The 25,882-nt window shown below is 34.2% G+C and overlaps 1 protein-coding gene and 3 long non-coding RNA genes across 18 annotated transcripts in view; 3 read left to right on the forward strand and 1 right to left on the reverse strand.

The window, feature by feature from the left end:
* Nucleotides 1–10,311: 10,311 nt before the first annotated feature.
* Nucleotides 10,312–11,422, forward strand: LOC139986830 (uncharacterized). Its single transcript, XR_011799721.1, has 2 exons — nt 10,312–10,962; nt 11,026–11,422. It is a non-coding gene; the product is annotated as an uncharacterized lncRNA (long non-coding RNA).
* An 808-nt stretch (nt 11,423–12,230) lies between these two features.
* Msn (serine/threonine-protein kinase msn) overlaps nt 12,231–25,882 on the reverse strand; it is an 88,238-nt gene continuing 74,586 nt past the window's right edge. For 13 of the 15 annotated variants that reach the window (XM_072002467.1, XM_072002474.1, XM_072002470.1 and 10 more), the window contains 6 exons: nt 23,400–23,552; nt 16,845–17,058; nt 16,508–16,728; nt 16,071–16,388; nt 15,688–15,987; nt 12,231–15,568 (listed from right to left, as the gene is read on the reverse strand). In XM_072002467.1, the coding sequence (XP_071858568.1) occupies nt 15,485–15,568; nt 15,688–15,987; nt 16,071–16,388; nt 16,508–16,728; nt 16,845–17,058; nt 23,400–23,552 (1,290 nt within the window). In that variant the 3' untranslated portion in view covers nt 12,231–15,484. The remainder of the gene's footprint in view (nt 15,569–15,687; nt 15,988–16,070; nt 16,389–16,507; nt 16,729–16,844; nt 17,059–23,399; nt 23,553–25,882) is intronic. The other 2 variants (XM_072002472.1, XM_072002480.1) reach the window with 1 other exon arrangement.
* Nucleotides 18,194–18,871, forward strand: LOC139986832 (uncharacterized). The gene is made up of 2 exons (XR_011799723.1): nt 18,194–18,294; nt 18,369–18,871. It is a non-coding gene; the product is annotated as an uncharacterized lncRNA (long non-coding RNA).
* LOC139986831 (uncharacterized) lies at nt 22,871–23,361 on the forward strand. The gene is made up of 2 exons (XR_011799722.1): nt 22,871–23,076; nt 23,161–23,361. It is a non-coding gene; the product is annotated as an uncharacterized lncRNA (long non-coding RNA).

Here is a 25,882-nt window from a genome sequence, read left to right on the forward strand (position 1 = left end):
TCATCGCTATTTCGGAATCTTTGAAACCAAAATTACAACGTTCTTCCGGTTATCGCTCCTTCGCCAAATGCAAAATTAATGTTTCGTGCAGCTTCGACTGCACTTTGAATCATTTGAAAATCACGTAAACAAACTGTGCGATTTTGCTTTTTCTCCCTGAGTACACAAGATTTAGTAAGTAAATAAGTTTTGGTTGTAGAAAAGTATGAACTCAATATTAACTTTGTTACCGTTTCCTACAATATTTAGCAGATTTTTCTTTACTTTAGATTACTTCCATCAACCTGTTGGAAACACTGTTCATTAATTTATTCGTTTCGGATATCCGTCTGACCTTTGGATTTTGCTCATTTTTTCAGTTCAATTTGATATTTTCTATAGTTGGCTTCTCCTGATCGTCAACTTTTCTTGCTACAATTCCCCACGGGTTCTCGATCGGCTTCAGATCAGCACTCGATGCTCGGCACGGTAATAATTCTATTCCAAAATCGAACCATTTTTCCGCATCGGCGGCTATACGAATAAAAGCGTTGTCTTGTTGAAAACTTACCTTTCTGTTTTTTCTACTTCGGTTACGAAAGTCAATAACTCGCCGTGTAATCCTGTAGCGTACATTTGACGCATTACGTAAACAACTTCGCTTTTCACTTTCTTGGAAATATGGAAAAAACGATGCAGGATATACGTTCGAGCTTAAAATTAATCGCAACACCGTAAATATATGTAACGTAAATATATCCTTGGTAAAATGTAGGATAAACGCATTTCTTAAAACCAGCATCCTACATCTGTCGTTTCATAACGTTGCCGCTTGTTTAATCCGCAGATGCCCTTTTTCAATTTGCATACGTAACCACATTTACCTGAGACAGCGTAGCCCTCGGGTTACGTTATGTATACATATTATCTCCTTCAATTCTCTATTGCAGCATTCGTTGAATATGTATACGTTGTATATGTATATGCTGAATCGCTGTATTCGCATCGAAATGCTTCACATTCATATCCATTTTATCTACCATGGTCAAGCGTGTCCTCTTTTAGGCACGTCATCTCTTATCTTCCGTAGTTTATTCTATAAGCAAGTTACCGTATTTATGGCTTCGCTCCAATGTTTCTTCTCGAGATTCGCAACAATCAGCACGCGGCATGCCATTTCAAGCAACGATCTATTTTTCTGTTCTACCACGTGTGAATAACGTTCTACTGCCCCCTCCCCTCCCCTCCCGCCCCTCCCCTCCTGATGCAACGTCGAACAACGTCTTTTCGCTACATGTTCCAAGACATTTCCAACGAATAGCAGCTTATAGACACGTTTTGTCCACACCGAGGCAACGTAATCTAAGGAACATTTGAATTTTGTATTAGGTTTCAGGCTATTCGTCGCCAGTAACGTGTATACGCTGAATGGACATTTGTTTTCGTTGCCTATTTTTCTTTGATCTTTACCATTCCCAATGGGAACAGGAAACAAGCGACGACATTTGTTGCCGGCAACGGAAAGAAGAAAAAACTTGAAGAAACGCTCGACAACAAACGGCGACCTTTTCAAGAAACACCAACAAAATGTTTCTCGTTGCTGCTTCACTGAAAACGGTACTTAAGATCCACAATCGGCCGAGTCTTGCTTTTTTTATTCTCTCGAAGAAGGTGTTCGTGACACGTTCCTTTCGGTGCAGCACTCGCAAGTTCCTCGTTTTCCACGAGATTCATTTTGATACCAATCGTGAACCTCTTTTCTTCCAATTCTTTAATTGCGTCCGAATCTCTGTGTCCAAAGTACATACAGCAGTCTCGTTTATGGCCGCGCTAGCTCTTTTCACGATTGCTATCTCGTACAATTCAGGATGAATATCAGTCTTTCCATCGTAACGCATACCTGCTCAAAGCATTGTAATCCCCGCAGCCATTTCACGCCGCGTTTTCGTAATTTTTCTTTTTCTGTGCACTGATACATCGTAATAATCGAAGCCATCTGAATCATCTAGATTGAAAATATTTTTCATCGATGAGTATAATTCTTCGTCACTTCTTCCTCCGTTGTACGAGTCAAAAGTTAATCGATGCCTTGCTGACGATGCATGTGTTCATTTTTGTTTCAGTCTGTTTAGTTCGTTTAATATTGTCACGTGTCTAAAATACACAGTAGCTCACGAAAGTATTCGAACGTTTGGCACGGAATTTCGTTTACGATACTTTTTTGCCATTTTCTTCACATTCTTTCAGAATGTAATTTTTCTTTTTTTTTTTTTTTTTAATATATTAGACACGCTACGTGAAACTTTTCGAAACTTCGTTAGCACCGTAATGAGACACGACTATCGTATTATAATAGTGAAATTTGAAACTAATTCATAGATATATTTAAGCTAGAACACATTTATTGCAATCATACGCTGAATAAAAAATTAGTGAACAGCGGTCTTAAACATGCAATTAGTGCTAAAGACGGTCTCGCCACGTATTCTAGCTTGTTAATACAGTGAATAAATGACTCTTGCTTATATCTCCTTACTCTCTATAATGATCTTCTAACTCCTATATACATTCTCAATTTTAGTAACATAATTGCGATAGTCGTATCTCGTTACTAATGAGATTAGAAAATATTTTGAATTCTAATATACACATAAATACTTTCTAGTAGAATTCGAACGCTTTCCTGAACCACGATTGTATTTGATAAATAATTCACGGATTAGTTTCAACTCTAATTTTTTCAGCGATTTAACATGGCGAGTTTGATGCATCGAAAGACGCAGCACGCAAACGGTCGCGTCATTTCTTTTTGTGTAAACTGCAGAAAGTTGTCCATTACTCTTCCTACTACCATAATAATTCCAGCATAATTCTTTGCTTTTTCATTAACGTTTAACGAGTATTTTTAATTGAAGTTTAGCTTTTTTTAATTTCTTTTCATAGACATCAACATTCTTGAGTTCGATAAATTTTATTTTCTTAACTTCAAAATGCCATAAAATTTCCTTCTACTTTATCCTTCTTCGCCTTGTTTCTATGAAAAATATTTTCAATGCACCTGACCATAACCACCTACGTCTAATTTTATATCGCATCTAGGATATTGTAAGCGCTCCTCCGCAAAACTAATACCATAATTCTGACTTATATTCTTTCGTCCGCGCAACAGTGATGTGTCCTTATCGTTTTCTAAAATTGGCGCCGAATATTGAGAAACAATATGGCGACGTCCAAGCAGCATCGAACGCTTAACGACGATTTTTATCTTCGTCAACACAAAAATCGCGGTTTCAGCTATGGCTATACCTGCATTTCTAATTACCTTGCTAGCGAATCATCTCTCGTGCAGAATAGGTGATCTGGGCGATGAGGAAGTTGAGGTTTTCGCACGAATCACTTAACACAGACCTAATCGGTAAGCAAAGTCCTGTGACTCTTTTTTCATAATTCGTTTATCTGTCATTATTCGTAACAACACCGACGTTGCAAGATATCTCGTATATTCCTAAAGATCCTATGTCCCGAAGATAGCGCATCAAAACGCGAACTACGCTATCTCGTGAAATCTAAAGATCGATACACGTATCGCAATATATTTCGCCGTAGGTTACTTGAAACTGATGGCCGTTTCGTGAAATTCATGTATACTGAGAGTCGTGCATTGCCGCGTAAGCAGCGCCGCTTTAGGGGAACGTGCTAAAGAGACTTCCGTGACAGACAATCGTCAATGAGGCCCAGAGGTTGGTTAACAGTACGTGATACGGTAGCTTTAACGTAATCTGGTTTCCTTGACGACGCGGAGGACGCTTCGCTAGAACTGTCTAATCGCTCGGCTAACCTATCGATATGTCACTTTCGTGTTAGGAATTTGTCATTTAATCGACCATTAACCAATTACGTGAGTCCCTTAGATCACTTACGAAAGTCTACCTCCGTACATCGTTTGCGAAATCAAACGTACTTTGACTGCTCTCGAACCAGTTTATCAATTATGCTGCCTTCGTGTTCGCCTTCAAATGAACATAGCGGATTTTACGCTTAGCGTGCTGCGTGCTGCGCACGCATGTGTGATCATGAACAGTCTGAAATTATTAAATTTAACGAACATATCGATAATTCCGATGTTGTGTGTGGAACAGCTTTTCTCTCTTTGGCTGTCTGACCGATAGCCGAATCAGGAGTAACTCTTCCCAGTGTTCTAATATTTTTCTTCGAAAGATCGCGTAGAAAGTTGTTATCTCAACGAAGAATCCATGGAATTTACTTTTAAGGATAATACTCGCGTATCAGATTGAGATTCGGATTAAATCTACACAGTGAAGAACAGAGCTTTTAAACATTCACAGTAACCACAAAAATATGTAGGTCGTTCGACGCTGACTACAGTATGAAACAGAACATCTTGAGGGAAGAAAAAGTGTGAGAGATTGAGGGAAGATAACTTATCGATACCAATGGACAGCAATAGACTTTTCTTCGGTTTAGAAGCGATTTTCGAATATTGACGAGCGCAAGGCAAGCTACGGCTGCTATGAGCATCGACGCACAGTTTGTTTGCGCAAGGAATCAACTCGCTCCGACAGCGAGTCACGAAGAAATAACAGCGCAAAGCAAAAATTATAGTATATTATAGTATATATAGATTTCCGAAATATTGTAGCCTACTGTAGCACAGTAACAAGTATCGAGTAGCTGCCCTTGAATATGATTAAGCTACTTAAAATAGTCGTTGGTCTAGGTACACAATATAGTGGCTGTATTTTCGTCCAGTCGCGGGGAGACGCGGTAGCCTTGAAGCGCGTCAACGGGAGTCGTAAATTCCCGTTACGATTAAGCGAATCGACACCACGAGCAGGGCGATCTCCTTATTTCTTGTGGGATAATACGGGTGTTTGGTATTGAATATAACTGGAATCTACAGTTATATAATCTATATCTATTTATTTAACCAGCCTACAATACTTGTTGCGTCGACTTCGATATTGTTTAACTTCGTCGTGCCGGAAAGTACAATAATTGATTGACCCGAAGGTTGGTCGATTTGATGGGTAGAACACCGAGAACTTGACTTTTGATATTTTTCGATATTCGTTAAATTAGCGATTTTATTCGTCAGGGCTTACGATGTATGCGGTATGATTTCTGAAAATAGACTAACTGCCCTAGGATAAATTCCTTGTCCTCTCCGGGAGACCACCCCCACCGCGCTCGGATCACGCCACCGCTCGCGCCGATGATCACGTATGCCGACTTCTTTGTGAAAATAAAGAACGGACCGAAATCGACGTTTCTGGAACTCGCGGCCGGGCGGCAACCATGCGCTCGTCGATACATTGCATGTTTCGTCGGGAAGATGAGACGATTCGTATATGACGCTGGAGGACCGCGAGAGACGGTTAGAAACACGATCCATACTAAGCTTCGCGACGTAACAATGGCTGACAAAAATATTCGAACGCTCCTAAAAACTTTTCATGTATAAAGGGTGTCCCGTTTAACTCTGCCTCCCTTAATTACTCTCTTATTTGTTAAATATAAAATATACAATAAACATATCGTACAATGTTACATGATACAAGAAAATGTTCCGAGAGAAAGTCATTGTATTGTAAGGAGGAAATTAGGCTATGAAAGTAAATGTCATCTCTGGGTCACATCTTTTGAAATTTTAGCAATTTGCAACGTCTTTTCCTTTTTTTTAACGGAGTGACTTATTTCCTTATTTGCTAATTAGGAAATGAGATCAAAACGTATCTAATCTAATGACTCATACCATGTGATCTTGAAATGCTTTTCATAAGATTTCGCAAGTAAATGACTGTATAGAAATTCACAGAGAATGAATTGCAGAAGCAGGATAAACGTCTCAATCGCATTACTTGTTATTGCAACGTGCACTCAACGATCCGAAAATGACTGCAGACAGAAAAATACGTGTTTCCGCCGTCTATGCATATGTATGTATGTAGTCTGGCATATATTTTCAGATCGGATTCAAATTTCGCCAATATAATGATAGCGATCGCATCTCATTACAGTGCTAATGAAATTTCAAAATGTTTCATAGCATAACACGCGCGCAATGATATACTGTAGGCACGTGGAAGTTTTCGACGACAAGTGTACGAATACTTTCACGAAGCGCTGTAAATCGAAAAAGAGAATGAAATTTGTTCGTTTGAGGCTTCGTTTCCGAGGAAATTGAATTTGAAAATTCAACAAGTACTCACGTACTCCCCATCGAACGTTTCCAATATGAATATCCTATTCTATGTCAAACTCAATTTTCTCGAAAACGAGACCTGAAACGAGACAACTTTTTTTTTTTTAATTTATTTGTGCACGAAGAATTGCCTCCCGCTCAATTGCATCACCTGAGACACGTCATATGTAGATAAACTCGTATACACTAGCACTTGCGACGCTTTGCTGTAATAGTGCATCGTTCGTTTTGAAAAGTTTTAACAATTCTACAGTTTCGAACGCGATTTACGGAATAAAAGTTGTTCGACCGTAATATTCTCGAATCAAATATTCCAACGGTATCATATGGAAAAATATTCAATCTCCTCGCTGTTTCGATACGAATAAGATAGCGAATTGAACTCTGAAAAAGAGTTACGTTTACTCTCGATAAAATACTTGTCGCGTGGCGATAAATTATTAACGTGGAAAAATCGCTCGAAGGGAAATGTGCTTTATTCGTTCGTTGGTTTTTGTAACTATAGTCTATTAACTTTAATATGAAAGTATCCTGTACGATATTTGAATAGCGTTTTAACGATGCGCGAGTGTTTCCGTTTTTGAATTTGTTAATCTACTGGCGAACCTTTTCGTGAAACTAAATCTGTGGTGGCGGTATAGAGGAAAATGGCCAAATATGGAATACCTGAAATCAGATACAACATCTTTTATTTTTCTTTTTATTCTATACTTCATTATTTTTATTGATCAAGGCATTTTAGTTATAAAAAAGAATGACATAAAAAGGATAGCTATTTACGATAGTCACGTATCCAAGTGTCGAACTTTGCATCAGCACATTCATCATATGTTCAAAGTCCGCACATTATGCGTTTGATCCATATTTCTTCATCACAGTGAGCGAGTGAGATAGCCTATAGCTGGCTGACCGATGTTCGTTTGTCAGGTTTTTAAAAACGGCACTACTCCAATTAGGTATACCATTCCATATTTGGTCAGTTTTCTATATTTGACCTTAAGTTTACTTAATTTGATTGGTTGCCGAAACGCAATAGAAGCGGTTGCTTATTTTTCCTGCAGGCTGTCTTTTGGATGAAAGTCGTGTCCATGTCTTTGCGAAGGTGTATTTTTAAGGATAAATGTGATGGAATAGAAAGTTCGTGTTTTATGGAATTTCCCAGTATCAAATTTCGCCAAATTTGGCGATACGAGTTTGATTCGGTTCATTGGTGTCCAAATTATAAAGCTCGATGTTTATGCTAGTTGATCTTCTGTATACGAAAAGTGATGAGCAGTTGGCTTAATACTTCATTAATAGAAAATTCATGTTTGTATTAGAATTCTGTAACTGGGAGAATAACATGAAATAAATTATTTGTAAACAAAAAGTATTTCGGAAGTAGCTGATTAAATAAGATGCATGAATTACAAAAGCAACAATATACTACATCGATAGCGAAATAATAGAAATTTGAACAAAGGTTTAAATACCATATTATAATATACTATCGGCGGCTATTCACAGTGGCGGACGAAAGGAAGTTTATAAAATAAGAAGAATTAGAAGACAACGTAATTTTTGAAAACCGAATTCTTATTTAATAAGACCAATAAATGAAAATTATACGTAAAATGGAATAAATGACTGTTGCGAATATGATGATAAATTTTTAGTGCAAAAGTTACTGTGAGTAGTAAATATAAATTTTTAACTTTTCTTTGTATAAATCTTTATACTGTGTGAAAATAAAGAAAACTCAAAGAAGTAAATTTATGGAACGCTAATTACATCGAAGATAATTCGATATCGTTCGATTCTCTTTTTACGTGTAATCCTGAAATACCACGTTGAAAAATCGTGCTTTCTTATTATTATCGGATACTCCAACGCACTGTTATCGCATAACCCCGTGAGCGTGGATTTTCCATCCCCTGGCCACTTAATATCCCTCAATGGTCTCTATAACTGGCATTGCTGGTTCATTGTCCAGGATAAATAACCGATCTAGCGTGGTTTCGGCGTAAGCTTCGACAATTCGATCTGGCGACTTTGTACGTCAACTTGTTAAGCCGCATTAGGAGGGTGGAACAATAGTATCTCCCTCGAAAACCACCATTTATTTCTAATATCTGTACAGGCTGCCTCAGAAACAGGTGACCAAACTTTGGTACGGTGTTCTACGCAGCTTGTGCAACAGAAAGAGATCATATAAACCAAGGATCCAAAGAGTAATGGAACTTTCTAATAGGCTTTGTTTAAAACATGGACCGTGAAACTTTTTTAGAAAACCTTCTCGCGTTATGGGTTCCTATGAGGACAGATACAAAGAAAAGTTCTTGAAAATAAAAGTTTTACTTTCGACAGATCTTATAAAATATGAAAGCAAAAATTTTTCTATAACAGGAACGGATATTTTACTCGTCAATATTAAAAAACTTCTCAGTTATTATTCTAACAGATAGTGAATACTAATTTCCATGATTTTTTGTTATGAAATATATATATATGCTTCTATTGTACAAATGCTAAAATATCTGTTCCACGATAACACTTTTTAAAGAATTACTGAATTTTGCACAAAAAATTGTCGATATCTGAATTGCTGTAACTTTGTGAAGAAACAATCATGCAACAGCCCGTTTGGACTCGTTTTAAATGACGCGGGCTCTACTTTCACGCGTTACATTGAATTTCAAGGTCAACGTCAAGGTCAATTTTACGGCTAATTTTTTTGCAAATGTCGACAGATCTAGAGGTGATCCATAGAACAACTCTATGGCCTTAACTAAATAACTTTTTTACACCCTGTACATGTACATTATAAATATTTAATTCAAAAATACGCGGTAATATTGTCATCGCTCATCGTACATTTCGCATCTTCGAACTTCTGCAGACAAAATATTTTTCTTTTTCGTAACATGTTCGGATATTAATGCGACGTGAAAAATACAGTTAATTGTTATTGTTAGGAAGCAACTTTTACGTATTTTCAAACTGCAATAAATAGTTCATATTTTCGTAGAATAGACGACACGATATTTAAATCGTGCCATCTTGTAGAAAGCAACAAATACAGAGATAACGCTGTGTCCGAATATGAATGTGAGTAACGTAAACGCGAAACATGTATAGGTTAGTTACACGTGTGCGATTCACCAAAAGCGTTAATACGTTCGTCCAATATCTTCTTAAAGCGATATAACGTGAATTTCACAATTTTCAGCAAATTCGAGCAAAGTGTAATTTCGCGACACATACGACGGATTTAACTTCGAGTGACATATTTCTCACTCTCTTGACTTAAGGTATAAGGACCTGGAACACGAGCCATTACACGTAAGAGAGATAATACGTTTAGAAGTAAAACATTTACTTGAAGTCTTCCCCTTAAATACACTAAATATGCGTATAAGACAAATGCCGTCTCAGAAGACTGTTTTCAACTTTCTGTTCACTGACGAAGTCAATGAAATTTTCATTGTGAAATTTAATGGAAGCTGTAGCACATGAAAGCATTCGAACACTTACCACGGAATTCTGTTTATCGATTTATTATGCGCATTGTACGAAACTTTTTTTGAAATTTCGTTGGTTCAGTAATGACACGCAACTATCGTGATTATGAGACTAAATTTTGAAACCAATCCATCAATTCATATAGCGGTTATGAGATATTTATTGCGAACATACGCTTAAAGGGAACATACCGAACTCGCCGATTTTCATGAAACTTATATGGCATGCCGAAAAAATATTTGACACGTATTTTTTTATAGTGGACATCATCCACATCGAAGAGATGATAGTATTGCTCAAAATTGAGGGTTGAACGATACGTTTCTTGGACTATCTCCGAAATTATTCGTTTGAGATGGAGAATAACGTAATAAAAATCCTAATTTTTTCTTTAATTTTTCTTGCTAAATGCTATTATCTTTACAAGGGAAAAATATTGTTTAATAATACGAAATATTATCAGCTCTTGTCTATAGTGTTTAGTCAACGTTCAGAATTATTGTGTTAAGAAGAAACAAAAATGTCAAAATTATATAATTTCTATATTTTTGAAACGTAATAATAAAATATAACGAAACAATATGTAATTTTTATTCTGATACAATATCTTTGTCATCATACGTAATGTTCGAGTGTCAAATGACGAGAATTTTATTTTTCGACTCATTTGTTGTATTTATTAACCTCTTAGATACGCCTAAATTTTGCGCGGGGCTATTTCTCTATACGGCAGAGTTTGACGCGAATTACTCCTCAACGATACAGCACTTTAATCTGTGACGGATAATCCTGTTCCCTACGCAAGCACATTGAAATGAAGATTTTGATAGCTAAATTATAATTTTTCTTAAAGATATGATGCATATACTTTAGTTTTAATAATTTAATTTAATAATTAATAATACAATTGAGTGTGATATATTTTAAAACACGGTACGACACATAAACCCACGTCACAATTTTCACACTCATATCGCGATAGTGTTTGACAAATTGCTCTTCGTTTTCTATTTTAAAGCGACATTTTGAGGTTAGAGATTTTAAAAAATTATAAGGGTATAGATCGGCATGTTGAAAAGAGCATCTAATAATGGTATATTTATATTAACGAAAAGCAACAATTGATACCTGATACTGGCATATCAAAAACAAAGACTATATATTCTGTCTGTATATTGTCAACACTGTTATAAAATGTTGTGGGCAATACAATGAGAGCAAAGAAAGTGTAAAGCAAGACAAATGAAAAAGATCATTTAGTTCAAACGATGAGCGTAAAGGTCAGTAGAGTGAGCCATTATAGTGGCGCGTCGTAATATAAGATGACATCCGCGAAAACCACTATAGTGGCGCAAGTACCTAAGAGGTTAATTGGTATAAGCTGAGCTCGAATAATTCTTGAATTAATTCTTCAAATAAAAATAGACTTACCGAATTTGAACGTATCGACATTAATAACTGTGCAGGAGTTCCAGGATAAGGAAGAGTTTTTCTTTGGAAAAAGTTGCATATAATTCACTCCAATATCATGCGATAAGCCAGTGTGATCAGTCAGTGACAAATTAAAAAGAATGATTTCCAACCACCCATTTCGTTTGGCTCGCCATTCATCAATCAAAATTCGAAGTTTTATATTTGTAATTATAGATGTTATTAGTTCTCATCTAATGCAGTTTTATTAAGATCTAACGAAAAATATAAACCTCCATTATTAAATAACTCACTGAGTACCCAAAATTTTCTCTTTCATTTCTCTTCATTTCTCCAACCATAGATTTAAATAGTTATGATAGTACTAGAAACGACATTAACGAAAATTACTAATTGTTATGTCATTTCTGATAGCCAGCTACTCAACGTGCTTTATTTATAAAAAAATTATAGTACACATAGCTGTCAAACTAATCACTCCGGTCTAGTTAGAACGAATGAAAAATAATTACAGTGCATTAAACTTACGTGAGCAAACATTCATACAAATGTATCAGAAGAAAAGTAGTTCTTAAAATACTGCTAACGTCACTGATAAATTATGCTGTTAGTTATATTGGCACTAATCGAATTAAGGTTTGTGTTACCAAAAGGGAATCAGAATATGATACCAACATTTATACAAAATTTCTTGCCGCATAATGCTTTAATAACTATGGTATATTTTTTAAAACAAATATATATGAATATTAATTTACTAAAACAAATATATATGGAACTCGAAGAGGTCAATATATTGAAATTAAAAAATTATAGAGAAACAAAATTTGTAGATACTGTATCTATGTCGTACTTATCAATTTATTTTCCCATTGTTTTTTTTACCTGTCTTCTGTCTATATTACTTTTTTATTCCATTGATAAATAGTTTCCATTTGTTTGAGATTAATGATTGCAATTGGTTGTTTTTGTGTTATTATAAAATTGAAAAGTCATAAGCTATTCTTATTATAAGCGGCTATATGGGATATAATAATATCCTATATATATATATGATATGTACATATACAGGATATATGAAAAAACTGCTGTCGTATCAATTACAAATTGTCCGTATATTTGACTTCACTAATAGTAATAATAGTAGTAATTTTAATCATTGTAATCATAATATACCGCATGGTGATGGTCATAATGGCGTACGGATAGATAGAATAATCGCAACAATAATGCAATTATAAACTATAGAAATAATAATTATTATAGTATTTTTAAAAAATCATCACTACCATCTTTGGGAAACAATGTGCAAGATGATAAAGTAAAAGTAAATGGATGGAACGTAGTATTAACCAAAGGAACCGAAAGTGATGGAGGAATTCTTGCACGAAATTAATTCACGAATCTGTTTAACGTAGCAATATTATCGTTATAATAATATTGGAATCCCTATTATTTGTAAATGACCGTCCATACGTATAGCATTCGCTAAAAATTCTATTTCTCTCTTACTCGCATACACTCCGCGCGCGCAATCGATTAATCACTCCCTGTTCCTTTCCTTCCATCCCAGCGTAATAGAAACTCTTTTTCTCCACCAGAAAACAGTCTTTCGTTGCACTAGCTAAACGTCCTCCTCTTTGCATCTACTTACTACGAATGCGTTTTCCAGTGTTTCCGATGTCCAAAATATTAAAAATAAAGCTTCTTAAAAGTTAACCATCATATTTCAAGAACATCGTAAAAAAATGTTGAAACGCATTCAAATAAATAAGTATGACGTATTATTTATTTATCATATACCACGTCATATATTTATTTACATACAAATAAATAAATGAGTGTACATTACGTATCTCTTTTTTTTTCTTTTTCTCCCTTTTTTTCAAAATTCGAATCTCGCCCTTATTGATACATTATTGCCGTAGACCTTTTATTTTTCAGTTACGATGATACATTAAGCAAAATATGCCCGACATTTAATAGTAATAAAAACGAAATCAACTTTATAATTACTGACTTACAATTCCAATATTATCCAACGATTAAGAGAAAAGCTTAATATGTGTAATAAACTCTGTACACGATATACGGTATAAATCGAAATTCAATTAGAAACGACATAAAAAAGTTGCAATTATATAAAAGAACAGATGAAATGCATAACCATTCTTATTCCAATTTACATTTGATACAAAGTCAAAAGTATTTAAAAAGGCAAGCCCGATGTAAATTACACATAGAACTATTCAAACTAAAATTATTTCTAGCAGAAAGTTCCGTATAAAAATTCATTCTGAATGGTAGGACGCACTTGCGATATATGTACGTGCGACGTTTTAATTTGTTTCTTAATTACAAAAGTCACAGTTTCAAGGTACAACATTTATAATTCAGTTTGATCAATAAGACCGTCGTCATGAATACTTCTACTTTCGAAATTATGAATCTGCGGATGAATAATATTCGTTAATTCGTATAATATTGAGCGAGTAAGTAATAAGAAAAGGAAATTACCATTTTTCTATGCATGACGTCTTATCATATATAATATAATATAAATTGTCCTTTATTCGAATATTGAACGCGTTTCCTTGATTGCTTGTATTATTTGCTAGAAGTAAATAACACACGACTATATCCAAGCGAATACCTTTCGCAAAGAGGAGGGTGCAAGTTAAACGTAAGAAGTATATTAGTAAATCTTAGAAAAAATAATGAAACAGAAAAAAAATGTTTTCTTTGCACCTTATCACTTTACGTCTCAAAAACTGCTAACATAAATCTATTACTTGTAAAAAATGCAATTTATCCAACGCCACATATTATATCGTCGTATTATCATCGTCATCGTCATTATTTTAAATTGCAGAAGTAGAACATATGAGTCCTTCGATTACTACAAACTATACAGTTAATAACATTAGTAATTATCTCCCTTATTCCTAATTTTAGTTATAACATTTTAGTCCATCGCTATTCTTCCATTATTTTGCTATTAAAAACAATGTCGTTCTTCCACTTAGGTTATTCTAACATAAACTTGATGCAATGATACATATATGTTGATTACATATGTGTATATCATGAGAGCAATCTTTCCAGAAAAAAAATTAATAGTACGTCAATTATAATAATCTTTATGAATGGAAAGAAAATATATTCAATAAAAAATGACTTTAAAAACATACGTTACATACATTCCTTCGCATTCGTTATATCGCTCCTACTTTCACTCTTGCGCGCGCGTTCTCTCTATACTCTTTCTTCCTCGAAATGTAAATCGCAAAAATCCATTCACACTGCATTTTGCTCGCGTATTTGCACTTACAGCTATCGAAATAGTTCATATTTCTCTTATTATCATAGAAAAGTTCAGCCACTTGTTACAAACTCATTACGGAAAATCTCTTCGTCCATACAAACCAAAGCATTGATATTGCACAGTTCTTTTGCACTTAGAGTAGTACGATGTAATAACTGCTGTTACGAGTCACTAATAACGTATCGAGTTCGAGTTTTTAAAATTATTCCAAATTAAAAATTCGACTTGTCTTAAATCGTTCTTTCTTGTTATTTGTTATCTCGAAATTATAATTCATGCAAAGGATTCTTTCATGTATAAGAAATATATTTAGCAATTAGTAACACGATAAATTAATTATTATGAAGTAGAATAAAGTTTTGTGCATATATGATAGCTTTTTTTCTTATTTACTTTTCTCTGTCAAGAGGAATATTACGGTAAAGAAGGAACATTTCTTCTGTCATATGCTAAGTTGCATCACGTAAGATGAACGGTTAAAAAAGCACAGAAATATTTTTATGAAGTGATATTTTTATACAAGTCCCTTGTATACTTTGCAAGAACAATCGAAGACATTGTTGAGATATTTCATTGAACATTTGGTGTTTTTCTATTAACGTGCAATTACTCGAGCAAACATATCGATATAGATTATAATGGTCATGTGGATAAAAATGATAGTAGTTATGGTGGAGGTGATGATGATGATGATGGTAATAATGATGGTGGTGGCGTTGACGATGACGATAACAATGATGACGTCGTCGACGACGACGACGACGACGTCGATGATAGCGCAGAAGACGACGACGAAGACGACGTCGACGATGATAATGATAATAATGACAATTGTAGTAAAACTGAAAATAATGACAATGTTGTTGATTCCAATAATAACATTGTCTGCTTTCCATGGCTTTAAATCCTGGCAGTGAAGAACGAATTAACATGAATGGCGATGATACGTATCTCGATACACGAGAAAGGTTTTGTGTCCTTATTCGTAAAGATAATTTGAGGGCCAGATTTGGCCTCATTCGGGATCACCAGTTAGCCATGCCAGGTTTATTTAATGTCATGAAGTAGATCTGACACGCACTTCCACCTTTAGCTGACGAGAAAAATACCTAAAATAAACAAACACAATGTGAAACTATACTATAGAAAATAAAGGCAGTTAATATGTATATTTTCATTATTACTATCATAATAATATATTCTTTAATATGTATGTACATGCACGTACCTTATCATTACGCTCGCAAAGGAACTTGAGCCGTTGAGCTTTCTTGTGCATGAACACACCATCGAGGTGTCCACTTTCTACGCTTCTAATCTCAATAGCTTTGTTGCCCCAGCCCATGATTTGTCCTGTACCAATATATGCAACACTAGTGGGCATTTCTCCCCATTGTAGAACCATGGTCTTGGAAAGTCTACCATAAGTGTTTACGTATACACCTTCGTTATCATAACATAACAGTAACTGCATGCCGTTACTGTTTGGTAATGCCACAATACAATGTGGACAAATGGGGCCCTGAGTCTGCAATCGATAACAAACGTCTTAATGTAAATACAGGAAGAAGTATTGACTATTTTTAAGTCATATTATGAGTATTCTCTCACGTGTTTTGGCAGATAAATATCATAGACCGTTGCCGAATCTAAATCAACGGCATGAAAACCATCAGCACTGCCGTAAATAACTTTCAACCTTGTACCCTCTTCTATGGTAAGATCAACAAGTAGTGGTCTATGCGCTAGTTCACCGAATGATTTAAAAGCCATGAATTTGTGATAAGGTTTAGGTGCCCAAGCGTAAATTTCTATGGAGTCTTTCAACGCGATGACAAGAAACTTTATTCTCTCGTATTTGACTATCTTGAAATGTACCGCACCCTGAAGATCGCCAACGTTAATCCAACCATTGCGTCGTTCAACTTGCTGAAATATGAAAAAAAGTCTGAGCATATTAAACATATTTCCATGTGTATGTATCGTCGATACATATTAAATCAATCATCGATCAACGAAATCCATCGACAAACAAAAAGGCGACTTACATCACTGTGTCCATCGGTTCGCAAGATTTTACTTTTGAGCCAAGAAAGATAATATACCCGTACTCGATTCTTCTTTCCGCTAATTGTAACCAAAATATTTTGTCCTTCCAGAACTTCCATCTGTTGGAACCGTCTTCTACTTATTAACTGATATACTTTGCCCTGACCACTCCTATCCAATAGCACCAGACCATTTTCAGTGCCAATTAGTAGATTTACTCCTGCAAATATTTAAACGTTGATTTAATTAATAACGGTTGCGTAGAGGGTTGCGTAAAATAACGCAAGGAAACATGTTCGTTTCTTAAATATTGTATTCCTTATGTAATGAATTTACCCCAAAGTGCAGCGCACAGAATCTCACTGTTGAATCGTTTCTTGTATTTACGTATTTCAGGTGTGTCAGACGCGAGGTCGTGGCTGGTTGGTGTCACATTAACATTTACGTGAGACTCCCTTCTAGCTGGTCCCGCGCCGAAACCAAAGGTCAGGAAAGATCTTTGCTTCTGTTGAAATGCAAGTGGTTGTGGTGATTTAACTGCTTGCCGATACTGCAACAGAAAGTATCTTAAAATTGAACTGGAATACATAGATCTAGAGGATAGAATGCAAAATAAACCATTCAGAAAAATACACGTGTTATTAGAGGAGATGATGCAACCAAGAGACAAAATACGACAACTGATAGGGTGTAAAAAGTAGAAAATACAATAAGACGTACATCTAATGAGGTAGTAACATGCAATAAAAGAAGTAGATGATACTAATCAGACTTAGAAAGATCATACAAATTTCCCAAACAATTTGAAGCGAGTAACATACGTACAACAAATATACATGTTTCACACGCTACAAATACCAAGTGTACGACGTAAAAATTGTTACGGTGAAAAGAAAACAGAAAGTATTGTACTTTTTATGGGTTAGGTTAGGGTTAGGTTATATATGTATCCTTTAGATTATATATATCCTGGGGTCTAGAATGAGAAACACGAAGTAAATTTCAGAGTAAAAAGGGATAATAGAAGTTGAAAAAAGTAGGAAAATAGGTAGCAAGCCTAATTATGAAAAAAGAGGAGTATGAGTAAACACGTAAGAAAGACAGAGGTGGGGAGAGAGAGAGAGAAAGTGATAGCTAGAGAGAGAACGAGCTGAGAAAAGCGCTGTGATTGTAATTGAATTAGAAAATCATTCCATTCGCACGATATCTAGGAAAGGGCCCACAAAACCAAATCGAGAATACGACGAGATAGTGTACAAGATATTGACATTCCATGCACGATGCACGGTGAGAGTTAAGAAAAATAGTAGAGGATTTTGTTGCGTTTCCGTCCTTTACGCGCAAGAAAATATCCTACAGAAGGAGGCAGAAGCAACACCGAGCTAAATCAATATCGACTGAATACTTACATGATAATTAGTATTGGGATTGGGATGGTCAGTAGAAAGGGTCCTGCTCTTCGGATTAGAGCTTCCACGCGTCCCAAACACACAACAGAATCCTGAATTAGTCACGCTGACAAACATAATGCGACTATTTGCGCAGATATTTGCGCACAATAATACAATGTAAAATAATATAACATCCGGTACGCTAACTTTCTTACAATATCAAATTTTCTTTTCCTTGAAAATTAATAGATGCCAAGCGTTCTGATAACGTTTTCTATTATTTTCAGCGATAAGACAATTGGTATAACTTTTACGAATTCGATCATGGCGTTGCATCCAAACAAAGAAAATCGAGAAAGTTAAAGACGAAAGATACGGAACTTGTATTGGCAAAGGTAACCATACATAATCTCCGTATTCTTTTTCTAAAGCAAAATTTATAATTACTGTATAATTTCATGGTCCAAAGAAAAATGAGAAAATCGAAGAATTAAAGAAAAATGTGGAATGAGAATCGATTGAAATGATCGAAGAAGATCAATTGAAAGTAACTTTTCAGTTATTAATTGGTAAAGACTGTCACAAATCTGGAACAAAAACTACCAACAAAAATTTCTAACGTTTCCAATATTTCCTCGGTTTTTGTAATCATCGTTAAAAGATATCGTTGAAGGTAAAGTAATATTGATATATAGAGAGTATCTGCCAGTTGACTCGAAGTGTGATTATGAGTCGGCAATGTCATTTAATCATACAGAGTATAAAATTAATTGAATTTCCTTACATAAATTACATAAATAAATAAATGGAGCGAGAAAGTGAACTCCTGTTTTATTATATTCTTACTATTTTATTCGTGGCAACCAGAATCAGTGCACTTAAACAGTGGTACTAATACAGTACTCATACGCTACATATACAGGATATTTAGCACAAATTTCGACATAGTTATTGTGTCAATAAAGAGAAAAAGGAACAGGTCATCTTCGTTTATTTGAACAGCACCATATAATTTTTTCTCTATTTAGTGCTGTAATGACAGTTGTTACGAGTATTCTAATAGACTTTTTCTTAATAACTCGGTCAAAAAATTATCCTGAAATGTGCTAAAGTTCCTTCTTGATATCCGAGTCACGCACGAATATAATTCGATAATATCCTGCAACTGAATGGAAACGATAAATATGTTTCTCTTATAGGCTTCATATTTTTTTATGAAATTATTAGAATAGTTGTGTTACTGATTTCCAAATTTCCAAAACTTTCGTACAATCCACATAACATGTCCATACAAATTTTCTAAGTGTTCGAATGCTACATATGCGCGTTCGTTGAAATACCCCTGTTAAAGCTATGGATATATTTGAAACAAAGAAATCTGTCACTCGCATTCGTTTGAAAACGCGTTCAAAAATTCCATACGAAAAATTCTTTGTTCTCAGGTTGAAACTTTCCTTTAAAGTCTCCATAATTTTCGAGTTTTACCGTTTTTATAATAATCGTTGAATATGACAGTTGATCTTATCGTCTGGCTCATCTGAAGTTACTTCGACAGTAAACCAGATGCAAATGCGGGCTAAATTTAAGGAGAAATGTGTAGTCGGATATGTATACCGGAAAGTCGGGGAAAAATCAACTTCAACAATGTTGTGCAAGTAGGTGTAAAATAAATATACAATTTTTACTACCCAATGTTGAATCGAACGTGTGATTCACGTCTCGCCTTTCGCTTCCAACGATCCTTTGAAACATCGTTCACTTATTAGCGGTTGTTATATGTTTTGAAGAAACTATATTAATTTTTACTTCTCTATCATTTGTTCGTTTGTAATTATTGACATTTAAAAGTAATAATTTGTAATTTAGTAATTTTTTACAATTACAAGGTTTCGTTAAGAATTTTTTTATAGTAATTGAGGATTTTCCATAGCTCCGATACTTTTCCGACTATCATTACACCTGATAAAGGTTTCTGTAACTAACATTTGCCCCGAAATTGGCCAAATTGAACTTCTTTCGATGATTGAGAGAAAAATGATATTTGCTGCGCGAGCTACGAAAAATCGCGTTTAGGAAATTGTGGAAATAATTTTCGGGTGGAAGCTATCGCTATTAATTAAAAGATATTTTTAAACGATATTTCTCCTTATTATAAAGAATTGTCAAGATAATGAAATACCTCGATTCAATGTGCTTTGTTAACAGCAGTCGTATGTAATATTGTTGTTAGGGGAAATCTTGCTCAATTTGTTGTTCTCGCGGACGCACAGCCGCTTTTTAGAAAATCAGATCAGTTTCTCCTGCATTTCCACCTTGAAGAACGATTTTTACAATCCACGCATGTCAATTTCATAGAAGCGTCTTTAACGTGTATACACATACAGAATTATTCGTTACTAACACTCGAATACATAACAGGAAAGCTTTCCTATCGTATTTAGCACGATGTGTACAACATATTTGTCAAGATATTTCAGATCTCTCTCGTCCACCGCATGGCAGTTCACGTAGAATTTTACCACCATGCATTCACGCTAATACGCAACTATTCGATGATTCTACGCATACATATGTATATAAATAAGCACATATACGGGACGTAACTCGCAAAAAAACAGCATACTAAAATATCTTCATTAATACGTAATACTACGAAAGAAAAAAAGAAAAGAAAAGAAATAGCGTAATACATAATGTTTCAAAAATAAATCGTTTTTATATGTTTCCAACATGTTGATTTGAAACTGCAATGAAAGATGTAAATAGAAAATAACAAGAACAAATCACATAAAGCAAGTGCTATAACTGTTCAGAGGAATACAAAACTATAATGTTTATGGTATTGATTACACGCTGTACGTATTTATAGAAAAATTGATAAAAAATTTATATATTTTAATCATGATAAAGTATCTCTCACTTTTGTCTATAATTTATAAGCGCGAACTTTTATAGAAATAATCACATATTTGTAATGAAAAATTTCAACATTTCTTTAAAATTGAAATTATACGACAATATTATTACTTTTAAAGTGTAATTAAAAACAAAGTATATTCTTTAAAGCGCGTCATATTTTACAGTTAAACAAGATTCTCCTATTATTAATAAATTCCAAACCATTGAAAACGTAAGAGTTGTAACTGAAAATTATTTCCACAATGTTTCAGCATCTCGCATCTGCATTTCAACATTAACGATTTACGCTCGAGGCGTTACGTTAAACTTTACTACATTAAATCAAATACTATTTTCTTTAAATACAAAAAAACCGAATGATTTAGCTCACCAAGGATAATAAATAATTATTCTACAATTATTGTGATTTTCCTTGCTGCAAGAACGACTTATCGTTTCTTGTGTTTAGATATGTTGAACAATATTGTTGCAAATATTTAGTCTCATAATGTTAGCCACACTAGTTAAAAATTAAATGACGTTACTAATAATTTAAATCTCTGGAGAATTTCAAATAGAACCACCTACGTTCAAATGAATAAAACTATGTTGCACTATATCTAACCTACGACCTTTTGGATTGAAATGAAACCAAATTTTGGTTAAAAGTACACATTAGCAAAATACAAAATATTGTACATTTACTATGGCTTACGCTAATATACAGAGAATTCTGTTTTTACACGGTAGGTGATTGTTAAAAAAAAAAAAAGAAACTGTACAAAAGAAGTCATGTAAAAAAAGAAGATACAGTGCAGGTGAAAGAAAAAAGAAAATTTGTTTCACACACAAAAAAAAAAAAAATCAGCGATATGAAAACAAATAATATATTTTTTTCAACAGACTATATCAAAATCTTTAATTAAATTTTCAAATCATCCTTACATATTTGAATATATTTTTTATTTTAGAAACATATGAAGATAGTTATATACGTATAAACACATATAGGCAAAGTAAATTATTTTTCATATAAAGGAAGTGACGTGCCACTAATTCAAGAATACAAAAGGACAAAGAATATGATTTACAATTCTGGGCCTCAGAACTGCAGTGTATTAAGTCACATTTTTCAAACTTCATATCTATTCTGTGTATATTGACAATATTTCAAGCTTCTCAACTAAAGGGATCAATGGATATTGTCAATATTTATTGGCAAACCGCATTTTCGTAGAAAATCTTGAAATATTGACGATATTATTGATCGTCTGAGAGCATCCTAAAGAAGAATCCTAAATCGATGTTGCAAAAATCTTGTAACAAGATACGCAAGATTTGGTATCATTTTTAGACTGTTATATTAAAAACTAAACGACTCGGAACGAAAGTGACTCTGCCATTGAATAGGGTAGACAATTTGATAGAGCAAAGATATAAAAAGTCATTGCTTTTTTTTTTCTTTAAGTGGACTTAATACACTTTGAATCTGAGGATTTGAATCGATATACGTTTATTAATTAAGTTTTCTTAATTTTAGAATTACCAAAATTAGACGTCACCGCTCAATTCCGAAATACGTTTTATATGACTTTTCCCATAAAGTAGGGACTTGAACAAAAAGTAAATAACTAAGCAGTAGCCAGTTAGCAGTTAAATTCCCATAGATATGTAAAATAAAATTGGAATAGGAATCTACGAAAAGAAATATGAAAAAAGTTTCGAGCGCGAAAGATTAACGTCAAATGGTCCTTTGTTCCTTTTTTTTTTCACAAGATACGATGTGAACTGCGTTAAATCATATTAAATCGTGTAACAAAAAAATGTAATATTTTTTAAACCGTGTAGAATCAAAATTGCGTAAAAGAAAATCGTATAAAAACAGAATTGGCTGTATCGTGAAAACACGTCACATATTTCGAGAAATTGAAGATTAAATTTTCATTGGACCCTTCTCCTATATCTACCTGAATTCTATCGAAGGTATGCAATTTAAAAATATACCTCGGCTAAAATTATATATAAAAAAAAAGAAAAAAAAACACTATGATTCAAATATCAAGCTTATAATCAATGACTACTGTAATTTAAAAAAAAAAGCAACAATTTTAACTTATTTCTTTCACATTTGTTGTTAAAATAAAAGAAGTGCATCGAAGCAAAGCGAAAGAAAGAGAAAACATAACTGATCGACCACAGGGTGCAACTATTACGAAACTGTCCTAAGAAGAAGATTAGATTTTCAAATACGATCTGAATTCTTTGCATTTGAAACGCTCGTATGTCATCGCTTTTTTATATCTAAAAATACCACTCTTTTTTTTTTAATTTTTTTAATCTACTTTTCTCTTTTTTTTTTATAGCGACTATATCTGTAATCTTTGAAATGCGTACAATAGGCTTACGATACGCGAGTTACATACACTATAAGAATAACACAAAATCAGCGGTCATGGACAATAATGATTCCCACGTAGCATCAAACATGTGAGACGAATCTGAATGCGTGGAAATTGACACATTCGCGGTTACATATATGGAGAAGATGAGGTAATAGAAAGAAATGCAATTATATATGTGTGTAAATATGTATATATCTAACCTCTTCACTTGTTGTCTTATCCTGTCGTTGACCTGGTGACGAGGTAAGAAGATCCGGCAAGACGGAACTGGGCCGTGATCCGGGGGATGAATCCGACCTTTGAAAATCACCGCCACTTCCTCCGCCTCTCGAACGATCGCCACTTTCCCGATTCTATAAAAATATCGATTAATACTTCAATCGATCGTCGCTATTAATAGAATAGAAAAAGATCTAAATAAAAGAACGACGATAAAATCTGCTCAAGATTAAGACCTGAATTTCTTTTTGAACGATCATCTTCAAGCAAACTGGAGATCTTCATCTCGATCGATAGATTAAATCTTACCGATACATAAGAATATATATTCGTGTGTTTCGATATAAGAAGATGCGTAACTGATTATAGCGATCTATTGACTCGATAACGAAATTCATGCAACGATTGTCTTCGTTTTCTTTCTTTTCTCTCGCCTACGATACGAATTGCGTTTCGTCTACGATAAACGTCAACGGTTTGCTTCTGTTGTTGCGCAGGAAAACACACGTATTTTAATTTACGTGTTTTTTTTTTTAATTTTTTAACTTTTTAATTTACTTGAAATTCAGGTTTTAAGACGATCAAGCAAATTGCAATGAAATAAGTGAATGTCAAAGATCGAATTGAAAAATTGTAAGAGGCGAAGAAGAATGCAGAACGAAAAGGAAGGGAAAACAATGAAATTATGGATAATGATTTTACAAGGATCGAAGAAGAGAAGAAAAGACAAGCAAAACACGTGAAACGCAATTATTTAACAAAAAAAAAAAAAAAAAATGAATAAGTGCGCGAGGAAGCAACAGAGAAAGTAAATACTAAGTATAATCGTTACAACAACAATAAAAATATATTTAGTATTTGATTTTTATATATTCGATTGACGAGAAAATACTTGTTACAATTGAATGTAAAATATTGCGCGAAACGTAAGTAAACTGGGTTCGTGCATAGAGAGTTGACAAAAATAAATAATAAACATTTAGTTCACTCGTCTACTGCATTAAAAAAAAAAAAAAAAAAAAACATATAACAATACACACTTTCTAAAGTAATGACGGAAGCAGGGGATAAGCAATCTCAGGATGGTTTTTATATTCGTAACATTAGCAAAAGCGTGCAATAGGATGAAATACAACATCTTGGCACGAAATTATCGTATTATACATTGGTTTCTATAGATACTCGCGTTTATAATTATTGCATTCATATTTTAATTATTTTATGTTAAGTATTTCTAACGCAATACACATTTCTTAAAATACTACACATTTTACTGTCACCGTGTACACTTTATTGTGCGACAGGATACAAACAATAAAATGACAGTACTATAATCCGACAACATAGTTACGTACTAAAATACGAACAGATCGTTTCGTAAATGATACGAATAACTTAATCGTAAAAGATGTATTTGTTCCAGTTTTGGCACGAACGGTGGCTAAAAGTTTCTTTCAAAATTAACAATAAACAGTTTGAGAAGTATAAGTTAGCGTTCGTACGTTTACTTGCTGTTATAATGCTTATAAAAAGAAAAAAGAAAAAAAAGAAGAAATCACATTTCAACGCTTATCGATAAGACCAATAAAGATTATAATAAGAAATATCTGAAATCAATTACACGTGTGATATGCGGTTGGATCGTTAGGTGCGATTATTAAGCGCAATTAAAAATTAAAGATACTTTTATCGTATCGATGGATTTTTATCGCAACGTGAGATAGACAATGCTATTTTGAAGAATCAGTTTCTAGCGTCAAAGCGTGAAAATCGTCGATTTCCTTCGTCGTACGTTGATTTTACGAGTAACAGTAATAAAAACACAATTCATAGCATGCCCAAGAAACACATAAAATGAAAAACAGAGCATGCTTGGCGTATACTGGGACATAGCGTTACAAACATACATCGCGTACATCAAATAAAATGAGAAGCATCATGCAAGACAATAAGTCTCAATCATGATTCGTAACAGTGCTACCACAAAAATGTTTGCAAGCTGACATTTATGCATGTGACGTGTAACGTACAAATGCGCGCGAATTATACGCATACGCACACACACGCACGCACACACGCATACAACAGCACTCCATCTCTTAAAATATCTTTTCGTCAGCAGTATTTCCCTTTCTTTTTCTTCTAAGTGGCTTTTCTCTTCCTTTCAATTTATCTTCACGTACAATTCTATAATTCTCAAAATAATTATAAAAACACTGTTAACCATGAACACGCATTACGTATACAATCCACATTGACGACTAACGCAGTGCTGTCCAAGCTTTACTCGCGAGCAAACCAACATTCCCATCACTGCCTTTAATTTACGTACGAAAGACGTGAAAACGCTTGCCGCGTACCCAACGTAAGTGCGAGTTTCGTACGTGGAATTTCAAATACGTACGCCTCCTTTGGAACAACCAAGTGCTACTTTATTCGTCACATTTGGTGTTAACCGAGGCAA

Source organism: Bombus fervidus, chromosome 4, assembly GCF_041682495.2.
Source record: "Bombus fervidus isolate BK054 chromosome 4, iyBomFerv1, whole genome shotgun sequence".
Taxonomy (NCBI): domain Eukaryota; kingdom Metazoa; phylum Arthropoda; class Insecta; order Hymenoptera; family Apidae; genus Bombus; species Bombus fervidus.